The 13,438-nt window shown below is 45.1% G+C and overlaps 1 protein-coding gene across 5 annotated transcripts in view; it reads left to right on the plus strand.

Annotated features, from left to right (window-relative positions):
* The window catches only part of myo6a (myosin VIa), a 350,780-nt gene that overhangs the window by 262,366 nt on the left and 74,976 nt on the right, over positions 1-13,438 (plus strand). For all 5 annotated transcript variants that reach the window (XR_015077588.1, XM_085982051.1, XM_085982054.1 and 2 more), the window contains one exon: positions 8,697-8,824. Coding sequence is in view for 4 of the 5 variants with exons in the window: in XM_085982051.1 (XP_085838177.1) it covers positions 8,697-8,824 (128 nt within the window). In the remaining variant the exon portion in view is untranslated. The remainder of the gene's footprint in view (positions 1-8,696; positions 8,825-13,438) is intronic.

Raw genomic sequence — 13,438 nt, forward strand, 5'->3', positions numbered from 1 at the left:
AAATGCTGAACTATTCTCGACTCTGAAGTAATTAATTTTTAAAAAGGGGACAGGAGGAAGAAAAACTGAAAGGCAAGCTTGAGATTTGGTCTGCTATAGGTGTTTGCAGTTGGAGCATCTTCGTGTGTAAGTGTTTGGGAAAGCATTCCTCATTTGCAAAATACGCAACAAAATAGCATGAAAATTCACCTCTGCAATGTGAAAATGTCATTGAAATGACAATGACTTGTGGCTGTTTACACTCCCAGCAATGCTGTCGGTTCCTTACAAAGGGTGTAGATTGTATCTTTGCATTGCAACTTTTTTTTGTAAGGTGTAAAAGTGTTTGGCGTTTAAACCATTGAGAAACATTTATTGAATACAGTATAAAAATAAAGTCAAGTTTTCATTGTGTCAAAAATGCTCCTATGAGCTTTTTCTTTGGCGGGGGGAAAAAAAGCTTTTCTGCTGGTGGTGTTGCAAGATAATTGATTAGAATGGGGTCCTTGACTTAAACTTTTTAACCCATAGGGGTTCATAAGTAAAACAAAAAGGTTGCAAACCCCTAGTACAAACTTCAGCTTCTGTTTGGCTGTTGCCAGAATACTTATCAGTGTCGCTGTGTTGGGGTCCTTCCTTGTTGGTTGTTTATTGGGGTGAGCTCAGGGGAGTGTTCTGCCTCTTGTGAGCTGAGCCGAAGTAGATACTTGGAAAAATACGCTAAAGGAGAATCATTAGGGTGACTGCACGATGTGTAATGCAGATTTTTGATCCCAAGTGGGGGAAACTTTAGAATGGTGCATGTGCAGACACATTTGGTTTAGGAAGTTTTAACATTGGTGTAATATTCAGTAATAGGAGAGCGGTAGGCTCTGAAGCTTTACCTTGCGTGGTAACTTTTAGTACTTTGAACAAGTAATGGGTACAGTAATGTAGTTATGTTACTGGACTAGTAATCCAAAGAACACAAGTTCACATTTCACCATGGCAGTTTGAGAATTTGCACTCAGTTTAAAAAAATTGTTTTTTTAAAAATCTGGAAATAAAAAGCGAAACTGAGCACAAAGTTGTCAGATTGTCGTAAAAACCCAACTGGTTCAGTAATCTTTTAGGGAAGGAACCCTGGTCTGGCCTATATCTGACTCCAGTCCTATAACTCTGAAGTGGCCCAGCAAGCCAATCGGTTATATCAAACTGCTGTCAGCAGTTGAAGTCATCCTGTAGTGTATGTACCTTGAAGAAGGAACTATATTCTGCAGCCCCTGTGTACTGCAGTACCAGTAGTGACCACCCCTGTATATAAGCCTGTGTAGTAACTTTGTATAGTAGTTCCAGTTTTGTCTCCATTCAGTAAACACCTGTTATAACCAACTTCTGCAGTCCGTGTCTCAATTACACACGGACGTTACATTGGCGACGAACAGATCCGAACTTACCTACAGTTCTGCACCACCTCAAGGGGATCCATCCCTGAAGCGAAGTTGTTCGAGGTCGAGGCCAGAAGGAAGAAATCCAAAAAGAAAAAAACAAAAACAAACAGAAGAAACGGGCGTCGACCGTGGGCAACCGCCCTCTGATTCATCGAATTCGAAGATTTGCAGGAGAGGCTGTCGAGAGCGGGGCTTGGTTATCCAGTCTATGGTGTTCCAGCTAATCGGGCTGGTGGCAGGTAGTACACTGATCCTTCCTGGGCTGCGGCGGGCTAGAGCTCGATCGGGTGGCTTTTCAACGGGGCCGAGCAGCGTTGTCGGGAAGAGGAGAGAGGGTGGAGCATACAGGGCGCGGCCGGTGCTACGAAGCTGGGCAGCGTACAGACCCGAGAAGAGGGAGGAAAGTGTCCCATAGGGTCTGCTCTGACGACGGGAACAGTAATTAAAATAAAAGAAATTAGAAGCGCAGAAAGCCGCGAGGAGCTGCAGTTTGCCACGGGGACCACGGAGAGCGGCGTTGGCAGCAGCGCGGGGGGAAGTGCGCGAAGACCATCGGGCGTCGCCATCAAGGCATAAAAGCGCCAGCAACAGCGCTGGCAGCAGCGAAAAAGGCAGAAAGCGCGGGAGGCACCATCTTAATCCAGCGGGGAAGAAGGCAAAGCGCGGGAGGCGCCATTTTGTTCAATCGGGGGAAAAAGGCAACGCGCGGGAGGCGTCATCTTAGATCTCCAAGATGCCGAAGACTGGCAATATCACTGCCTTCGATAATGCAATAGAAGACTGGACCACGTATGTGGAAAGAGTCGAAGTATATTGCAAGGCAAATGAAGTAGCCGATGAGAAAAAGGCATCGGTGCTACTAAACTTAATGGGCGCAAGAACGTACGGCCTATTGCGGAACCTGATCACTCCAGTCAAACCGATGGAGAAGAGTTTTAACGAAATTGTTGTTATCCTACAGGAACACCTAAATCCTGCACCGCTGCTGATAGCAGAAGGATTTAAATTCCACAAGAGAAATCAGCATAAAGATGAGAGCAATGCTGATTACCTTACGGAACTACGCAAGCTATCAAAGCACTGCCAGTTTGGAGCAGGACTGGCAGATACCCTACGGGACAAATTTGTCTGTGGACTCCTGAGTGAAGGAACCCAGAAGAGGTTACTCTCAGAGAAAGAGCTGACGCTAGATAAGGCTTTCAGCGTGGCAGTATCGTACGAAGCAGCAGCAAGGGGAGCTGCGGAAATACAGCAAAAGCCACAGGAATATGGCACCCATGAAATGACACGGGGATTTGAAAAATGTTATCGCTGCGGCAGAACAACCCATGACCAGAAGGACTGCTGGTCCAAGGACAAAACATGCAGGCAATGCGGAAAGATGGGACACATTGCACGAGTTTGCAGGTCCGGGAAGAAGACTAACGACAACAAAAAGACTACTAAGGAAAAGTACAGGAAAGTACAAAAGATGACGGACAGTAGTTCCGAAGAGCTATAGTGAATCCGGGAACAAGAGACTAAGCTGTCTCAAACTACACAACGCAATCACAAAAGAGGATCACCAAACCATTTGGGTCACCCTCACGATAGCAGGGTCCCAAGTCAAAATGGAATTGGATACAGGATCAGCTCTGACCGTCATGAATCGACGAGACTACGAGCGGCTATTCTCACACATACCCTTGAAAGACACATCCATTGTCTTGAAGACATATACTGGGCAGAAAGTATACCCCAGAGGGAAAATAAGGGTGCCTGTCGATTACAACGGCAAGGAAATACAGAAATTGTATCTGTACATACTGCAAGATGGTGGACCACCGTTATTGGGACGTGAATGGATCAGAAAGATAAGTTTAGACTGGCACTCCATTCAGGCACTGACTGTGGCTGGTAAAAAGGATGACGACGTCACTCCTGGACGATTGTCAACAATCTTAGCTAACGCCAAAGAGGTATTTCAACAAGAACTGGGAACTCGTAAAGGCGTAACCGCCTCGATAAAAATAGAAGAGAATGCAATTCCCAAGTTTTTCAAAGCAAGACCGGTACCGTATGCAATTCGCCCAGCCGTCGAGGCAGAGCTGGAGAATGCAGGCGTGTTAACTAAGGTAGACTGGAGTGAGTGGGCGACACCCATCGTTCCTGTCATGAAGAAAACGTTAAACAATAAGTCTGAGGAACCAAGGAAGGTTCGCATCTGTGGGGACTTCAAGGTGACTGAACCCAGTCCTTCACACAGTACAGTATCCTCTTCCGAGGATAGAAGATATTTTCGCCTCACTATCTGGAGGGAAACGTTTTACAAAAATTGACCTAGCGCAAGCATATTTGCAGATGGAGGTTGAAGAATCCTCTGGGAAATATCTCACGATAAACACTCACAAAGGTCTTTACCAGTATAATCGACTGGTATTCGGAGTAGCATCAGCTCCGGCTATATGGCAAAGAGCGATGGAACAAGTCCTGCAAGGGATTCTGGGGACTCAGTGTTACTTGGACGACATCCTAGTGACAGGTGAAGGTGACAGTGAACACCTTGTCAACCTAGAGCAGGTGCTCACTAGACTAAGAGAACATGGGCTACGAGCCAATCGCCCCAAGTGCGAGTTTTTTAAGTAACAAATATCGTATTGTGGCCACGTGATTGATGAAGAGGGGTTACATAAGTCCCCTGACAAAATTGAAGCGGTAGTTAAGGCTCCAGCGCCTGAAAATGTGTCGCAACTGAGGTCATTCCTCGGATTGGTGAATTACTACCATAAGTTTTTGCCGAATTTGTCCACAATTCTGCACCCACTGAACGCCCTGCTACAAACTGGAGTAGCATGGAAATGGAGTGATGAATGTAAGCGGGCCTTTCAGAAGTGTAAAGACCTGATCACTTCAAGAGAAGTATTGGCTCACTGCAACCCATCACTACCGATAAGACTGGCGTGTGATGCGTCTCCCTACGGCGTTGGAGCGGTACTGTCACAAATTCCTTGATGGTTCAGAGAGGCCGATAGCTTTTGCGTCACGCTCGTTAACTTCAGCCGAGCGTAACTATGCCCAGATTGACAGAGAGGCCCTCAGCCTGGTGTGGGGGGTGAAGAAGTTCAATCACTACCTGCACGGACAGAAATTTACTCTACTAACTGATCATCAACCTCTTGTCTCCATTTTAACCCTAAGAAGGGCGTCCCGATAATGACAGCACAACGGCTACAGAGGTGGTCCCTTTTCCTAGGGGCACGCCAATATGACATCGAGTACAAAGGAACTAAACAGTATGGGAATGCTGATGGATTGTCGTGCCTACCGTTGCCGACGGTGGAAGAAGCACCTGCAGTGGATCCTGTGGAGATATTCCACTCGACCATAGTCGAATGTCTACCTGTGACGAATGCAAACGTAGAAAAGGAAACACGAAATGACCCGACACTCTCCAGGGTCTATGATTTAACGGTGAAGGGATGGCCAGCACATGGCGAACCACTGTTGCCAGCATTCTCGCCGAGAAGAGAACAGCTGTCAGTGTGCCGAGGAACCTTGATGTGTGGATCCAGAGTAGTAATTCCACCCAAATTGAAGGATAAAGTGCTTAATGAGCTTCATGAGGGTCATCTGGGAGGGGTGAAAATGAAGAACTTAGCCAGAGCGTTTGTGTGGTGGCCGGGATTCGATAGAGAAATCGAAGAGATGACCAAGAGCTGTACAGGATGCCAGAAGGTCCAAAACGCCCCACCACAAGCCCCTCTCCATCCATGGGAGTGGCCCTCATCTCCATGATTTTGCTGGTCCATTTATGGACTCGATGTTTTTAATTGCGGTGGATGCACATTCAAAGTGGCCAGAGGTAATAAAAATGTCCTCAACCACCACAGAAAAAACTATCACCGTCTTACGAACCATATTCGCCAGAAATGGGCTGCCTGAACAGATTTGCTCTGACAATGGACCACAGTTTGTGTCTGAAGCGTTCCGGAGGTTCTTAAAGAACAATGGTGTTAAGTATTACACAGCCGCCCCATATCATCCAGCCACCAATGGATTGGCTGAGAGGGTCGTTCAAACATTCAAGAAGGCTATCAAGGCAATGTGTAATGAAGACATACCCCTACAACACAAGGTGGATAACTTCTTGTTTGCCTACTGGAATGCGACACATGCGGTTACCAACCAAACTCCAGCCATGATGTTCTTCAATCGAAGACTAAGATGCCGCTTGGATTTGGTTAAGCCAAACATCAGAAGAGATGTGGAGAACAGGCAGTTTCAGAATATGAAATGAAAGGCCAACCAGGAGTTTCAAGATAGGTCAACCAGTTTTGGCCTGGGACTACCGCACAGAGAAATGGCAGCCAGGAACGATCTGCACACGGCAAGGACCTCTAATGTATACCGTGGACGTTGGAGAGAGCATTGTAAGACGCCATGCTGACCAGATTCTAGAGTTACTGGAAAACGTCAAATCTACACCACGATCCTATACACCTGGTGATGAAACCGAAGTACCAATTGCATCTACCTCAGAATCGGTGATATTGGAAGCAGACGAACCAAACAACGACGTTGATCCCGAATCAACTTTGCCAGAAGAACCTGATACCCCAAAGAGGCGTTATCCGGACAGAATCAGGAAGCCTCCTCAAAGACTGAATTTATAATTGATTAACTTCAGCTAATGTATATAGCAACTGTAATTGTAAATATGTTACTTAATTATTAATCGAATGTTATGTACTGTTTAGAACATAAGAACAAACATAAGAAATAGGAGCAGGAGTAGGCCAATCGGCCCCTCGAGCCTGCTCCACCATTCAATAAGATCATGGCTGATCTGATCCTAACTTCAAATCTTCTATCACTCTGCATCCACCCGAACCCATGTGATCTCCCGGGAGAGGCGAAAAACCAGATAAAAGACCCAATGGCCAATTTGGGAGAAAAAAATCTGGGAAATTCCTCTCCGACCCATCTAGGCGATTGAAATTCTTCCAGGAGATCATTCTGTCCCTATATTTTCTACAGTACTTACCTTCTGTAAAGGCGATCTCCACCCCAGCCAGGAACAGGAATAAAACCATCTCCTGAAATCTAACACAGAATTAGAACACAGTAGGAGCAGAACCAGGCTACACGGCCCCTGGGCCCACTCCACTACCCACAGGGCCATGAACATTCCGAACCTAGACTCATGTCCAATTTCCTGCCCGCTCCCCGTAACCCTTAATTCCCTATACCTCTAGGAAACTATCTATTTCTGTTTTAAATTTATTTCATGTAGCTTCCACAGCTTTCTGGGGCAGCAAATTCCACAAACCCACCACCCTCTGAGTGAAGAAGTTTCTCCTCATCTCAGTTTTGAAAGAGCAGCCCCTTATTTTAAGATTATGCCCCCCTAGTTCTAGTTTCACCCTTCATTGGGAACATCCTCACCGCATCCACCCGATCAAGCCCCTTCACAATCTTATATGTTTCAATAAGATCGCCTCTCATTCTTCTGAACTCCAATGAGTAGAGTCCCAATCTACTCAACCTCTCCTCATATGACCACCCCCTAATCCCCGGGATTAACCGAGTGAACCTTCTTTGTACTGACTCGAGAGCAAGTATGTCTTTTCTTAAGTATGGACACCAAAACTGTATGCAGTATTCCAGGTGCGGTCTCACTAAAAGGGGAGGAATTGTAGTGTATGTACCTTGAAGAAGGAACTATATTCTGCAGCCCCTGTATACTGCAGTACCAGTAGTGACCACCCCTGTATATAAGCCTGTGAAGTAACTTTGTATAGTAGTTCCAGTTTTGTCTCCATTCAGTAAACACCTGTTATAACCAACTTCTGCAGTCCGTGTCTCAATTACACACAGACGTTACGGCACGGTGGCATAGTGGCATAGTGGTTAGCACTGTTGCCTCACAGCGCCAGGGACCCGGGTTCAAATCTGGCCTCGGGCGACTGTCTGTGTGGAGTTTGCACATTCTCCCTGTGTCTGCGTGGGTTTCCTCCGGGTGCTCCGGTTTCCTCCCACAGTCCAAAGATGTGCAGGTTAGGTTGATTTGGCTATGATAAATTGACCCTTAGTGTTAGGGGATTAAATACGTGGGGTTACGGGGATAGGGTGGGATATGTGTCGGTGCAGGCTCGATGGGCCGAAATGGCCTCTATCTGCACTGTAGATTCTGTGATTCTGTGATCCCACCACCGCCTTTTCAGGGTAATAATCGCCAACCTGGCCAGTGACGACCACATCCCGAGAATGAATTTAAAAAGTGTTCAGTTGAACATTTTAGATGAACACTAGAATGAGGCCATTAATCTGCTATCTAAATACACATAATGGGGGTGGGGGTTCCTCGATTTCCCCTCTTCCCCGCCCTTGGTTTCCTTGCTTCAGCTGCTCACGAGGGGCCTCCTGGTTTCTGGAACTTGTCACACATCAGCTGCTGGCGCCAAACGGTGAACAAAGATGCTCAAGTACACAGGACCCAACCTTTATACGGTAAATGTAATAGCATTTGTAGATGTCACGTGGCCGGGTGTCATGTGATTAAACCCCCAGAATGCCTCCAACATTGGTTTGCCCTGATCAGGGAAAACCAACCCTAAACATCTCACAAATTTAATTTTTTTTTAAATTTGAACAGTCACAATCTGATTGTCACCACTCCTGGTCCTGAGATCCTTGATCTTTGACCTCCAGGCCACCTGACCTCCCTCCCTCCGGACGACTATCTCCAGGCTCCCCTGACCTCTGCGATCCTGTCTCCGAAGCCCCTGATTGCTCTCCGACTCCAAGGCTCCTGATCTATCCCTGACCCATGCGACCCCAAGTCTAACCACTTAACTGGAGTGCTGGCCATTGGCAGTTTCCACCCAAGATTAACCACCACGACCCCTGTCCCACCCCGTCTCACTTTTCTAATAAAGTCAAGTTGAGTGGGGCTGTGTGCTGCCCTGTGTTGCGTAGAGATGACAGGTTGGTAATTTTAACGCCATTACTGTTGCAGTGTGTCACCTGTCATGTTGCTGGGTGCTCAGGCTGTGATTACATGTTCCACTACTGGAGGCTGTAAAGTGAAAAGCAGAGCAGTGGGGAACGAAGTGGAAGCAGGAAAGAAATGGGGACAGGGTTGACCAAAGGTGTATGAGGGAGAGAGCGTGAGTAACTGTTGCCAAGCACACACAAGGCTGAGGCTTGCAACATTGGAAATGAAGCACTGCTGTCAATGAAATGAATATGACTGTAAACTAGTGTTTAATATGCATGCAAATTTGTTTTTATTCTGCCAATGAACAGATTTAATTGAAGCTAAATTAGTGGGAATCCTGGATATTCTGGATGAAGAAAACCGTTTACCTCAAACCAATGACCAACACTTCACTGCTGTGGTACACCAGAAGCACAAGGATCACTTCCGACTCACAGTGAGTGACTGTCTGCTCAGTGGTAGGACTGGAGCCATTTGCAAAGTAGGGCCTCCCCCATTGGCTCATTGGTTGTGCATCACATGGTGTGGTACTGAGCCCACACAGACTACAGAGGACACATTTGCTTCTTGATCTGTGCTGAGTTAACTGGTCTCTTGCTGGGGGCACAAGAGTTTGTCTCTGTGTTCGGAGTTGTACAGGGGAAAAAATCATCCGAGGCCCCTGCTCCTGATCACTGTCCAGTTACGTCTGCTCCAAAGCGCAGGTGAGGACAGGAGTGAGCGCGGCTTCAATGGGCCCCCATGCAGTGAGTAGCCCTCACTGCACCAACTCGTACAACAGCCATTTGGCCAACGTAACAGAGGGCTGCTCGTCCCCAGGTGTTCAGGACAGGAGTGGCAGTGGGAGGAAATCATGCGTGGAAAAATAAATGTAAAGCTGGTTAAATTGAATCGAAGATAATAATTGCAGTAACCAGTTATGGGAAGCATATTCTCATTAAATAGATCCAAATATTGCGTGTCAGCCCTGATTGGTTATCTGCTTAAGCCATGTACCAACTTGCATAAAAACTTGAATTAAAGTTTGTTTTCTATTGCTAGCTGAACCGGGGGGGAAAGAAGTTGGAGTTCCACGCAGATATCTGTTATATTCGACACAGATATCAGTTGTGTGAGTTCCACGCAGATATCTGTCATGTTCCACGCAGATATCGGTCGTGTGAGTTCCACGCAGATATCGGTTTTGAGAGTTCAACGCAGATATCGGTCGTGTGAGTTCCACGCAGATATCGGTTTTGAGAGTTCAACGCAGATATCGGTCGTGTGAGTTCCACGCAGATATCGTTCGAGTTCTATGCAGCCATCAGTCGTATTCCACGCAGGTATTGGCAGAGTTGTTACCTGAGCCACATGCAAATTGGTACAGGGACAAGCAGATCAGAGAGTTAAATGTGTGGCTCAGAGTGGTATGGGAGGAAGATGTTTAGATTAATGGAGCACTGGCACCTGTACTGGGGAAAGAGAGAGTTGTTGCGTTGGGATGAGCTCCACTTAAACTGGGCTGGGACCAGTATCCTGGTGAATTGAATAACTAGGGCTGTAGATAGGGCTTTAAACTAAAAATGGGGTGGGGGAGGGGTCAGGTGAGGGGAAATATAGAACTCAAGAGAAAAGTAAAGGCAGTGGAGCGGTGTGGCGATTTGGGTAAAGATAAACCGTGTGACAGGAAGGGACAGAGTTTAACAGTAATAGCGCATCAGCGAATAAGGTCAAAGCAGGGATTAATGGTAAAAAGTTAAAATTCAAGGCTCTTTATCTGAACGTGTGAAGCATTCATAACAAGATAGACGAATTAGTGGCACAAATAGAGATAAATGGTTTTGATCTAATAGCCAGTACAGAGACGTGGGTGCAAGGTGACCAAGGTTGGGAACTAAATATTCCAGAGTACTTGGCATTTCGAAAAGGGAGGCAGATGGAAAAGGAGAGGGGGGGCAGCCCTGATAATAAAGGATGACAATGACAGAAGTGAGAAAGGATCTTGGCTCGGAAGGTCAGGAAGTAGAATCAGTATATGTGGGGATAAGAAATAAGGGGCAGAAGACACTGGTGGAAGTAGTTTATAGGCCCCCTAACAGTAGCTATACTGTTAGACAGAGTATTAATGAGCAAATAATAGGAATTTGCAACAAAGGTAATGCAATAATCGTGTGGGCTTCAATCTTCATATAGACTGGGCAAATCAAATTGGCAAACGTAGTCTGGAGGACGAGTTCATGGAATGCATTCGAGACAGTTTCCTAGAACAATACGTCGGGGAACTAACCAGGGAACAGGCAATTTTAGATCTTGTATTGCAATAAGGAGACAGGGTTAATTAGTAATCTCATAGTAAAGCATCCTCTGGGGAAAGTGATCAAAATATGATAGAATTTCACATTGAGTTTGAGAGTGAAATGCTTAAGTATGAAACTAGAGTTTAAACTTAAATAAAGCCAATTACATAGGTATGAGGAGTGAGTTGGCTAAGGTAGATTAGGAAATTAGATTAAAAGATATGATAGTAGATAAGCAGTGGCAAACAAAAAAAAAATCCAAAATTCTCAAAATATACATTCCATTGAGAAATAAAAACTCCATGGGAAAAGTGATCCATCTGTGGCTAACTAAAGAGGTTAAGGATAGTATTAGATTAAAAAAAAAGGCTTATAATGTTGCGAAGAATAGTAGTAAGCCTGAGGATTGGGAGAGCTTTAGAAACAAGCAAACGATGACCAAAAAATGATAAGGGAGAAAATAGAATATGAAAGCAAACTAATAAGAAATATAAAAACAGATTGTAAGAGCTTCTACAAGTATGTAAAAAGGAAGAGGGTAGCAAAAGTAAGCATTGATCCCTTAGAGGCTGAGACAGGAGAAACTATAATGGGGAATAAGGAAGTGGCAGAGACTTTAAACAAATATTTTGTATCTGTCTTCATAGGAGGAGAGACAAAAAGCAGACCAAAAATAGTGGGGAACCAAGGGGTTAATGAGCGTGAGGACCTTAAAGTAATTAAGACCAGTCGAGAAAAAGTACTTGAGAAACTAATGGGACCAAAAGCCAACAAATCCCCTGGACCTGATGGCCTACATCCTAGGGTTCGAACAAAGGTGCCTGTAGAGATAGTGGATGCATTGGTTGTAATCTTCCAAAATTCCCTAGATTCTAGACTGGACCCAGCGGAATGGAAGGTAGCAAATGTAACCCCGCTATTCCAGAAAAGAGGGGTAGCGAAAACGGGGAACTATAGACCAGTTAGCCTGACATCAGTCATCGGGAAAATGCTGGAATCCATTATTAAAGAAATGGAAACGGGGCACTTAGAAAATCACAATATAATTAGGCAGGGTCAGGGTCAATGTGGTTTTATGAAAGGGAAATTGTGTTTAACAAATGTATTCGTGTTTTGCGGATGTAACTAGCAGGGTAGTTAAAGAGGAACCAGTGGATGTAGTATATTTGGATTTCCAAAAGGCAAGATAAGGGCTCATGGGGTTGAGGTAATATATTGGCATGGATTGAGGATTAGTTAATGGACAGCGTAGGTCTAAATGGATCATTTTCAGGTTGGCAGGCTGTAACTAGTGGGGTGCCACAAGGATCAGTGCTTGGGGCCTCAGCTATTTATAATCTATATTAATGACTTTGATGAAGGGACCGAGTGTAATGTATCCAAGTTTTCTGTTGATACAAAGTTAGGTTGGACAGTAAGCTGTGAGGACGCAAAGAGCCTGCAACGGGATATAGACAGGTTAAGTGAGTGGGCAATAAGGTGGCAGATGGAGAATAATGTGGGAAATGTGAGGTTATTCACTTTGGTAGGAAGAATAGAAAAACAATTTTTTTTAAATGGTGAGAAACTATTAAATGTTGGTGTTCAGAGAGATTTCGGTGTTCTCGTACAGGAAACAGGGAGAGTTACCATGCAGGTACAGCAAGCAATTAGGAAGGCAAATGGCATGTTGGCCTTCAGTGCAAGGGGGATTCGAGTACAAGGATAAGGAAGTCTTACTGCAATTGTACAGGGTTTTGGTGAGACCACACCTGGAGTACTGTGCACATTTTTAGTCACCTTATCTAAGGAAGAATATACTTGCCTTGGAGCTGGTGCAATGAAGGTTCACTAGATTGATTCCTGGGATGAGAGGGCTGTCCTATGATGAGAGATTGTGTAGAATGGGCCTATCCTCTTTGGAGTTTAGAAGAATGAGAGGTGATCTCATTGAAACATACAAGATTCTGAGGGGCATTGACAGGATAGATGCTGAGAGGTTGTTTCCCCTGTCGACCATTTAAGACCGAGGTGAGGAGGAATTTCTTCACACAGGCATTCTCTACCCCAAAAGGGCTGTGAATGCTGTGTCATTGAGTATATTCAAAACTGGGATAGATAGATTTTGGACTCTAGGGGAATCAAGGGAAATGGAGATCGGGCAGGAAAGTGGAGTTGATTTAGGTCGAAGATCAGCCATGATCTTATTGAATGGCAGAGCAGGCTCGAGGGGCCGTATGGCCTATTCCTGCTCCTGCTCCTAATTCTTATGAGTTCCGCGCACACACCGGTCGAGTTCTGCGCGCACACATCGGTCCTGGGTCACAATTCCTCAATCAATACAACCAACCAGAAACTGTAACAGATCATTATTACAGGTTATAGCAGATATAACAGATTACTGTAGTGGGACTGAAGAGAGCACACACAAGTGTCTGGCTCCTGGGAACCATTCTTATGTGCTGTTTACTAACAGTGAACTTGAGTGTCTTTAATGAGAACCAGTTGTTTAGATGATGTAACTATGGTTAGGATTTTTATTTTAAATTTTAAACCTTCATTTTGGGAAATAATTTGACATGGTTTTTATTGGTGTATGTTGATAATGTGGTGTGGATAAAAATAATTGGTTTCATAGTATTTTGCAGTGGAGGAAGGAGGACTGGAAAAATTACAGTCATGAATGGGGTCCCTTGGTGCTTGTTGTGCTAAACCGCGCTTTTAAAACCATTTCAGATGTGAAAATATTGAAATACTGCTGTTGTAATGCTTGTAAACCAGAACACACATCTTTT

This window comes from Somniosus microcephalus, chromosome 3 (assembly GCF_052327205.1).
Source record: "Somniosus microcephalus isolate GS21.2 chromosome 3, FLI_Smic_1.0, whole genome shotgun sequence".
NCBI lineage: Eukaryota > Metazoa > Chordata > Chondrichthyes > Squaliformes > Somniosidae > Somniosus > Somniosus microcephalus.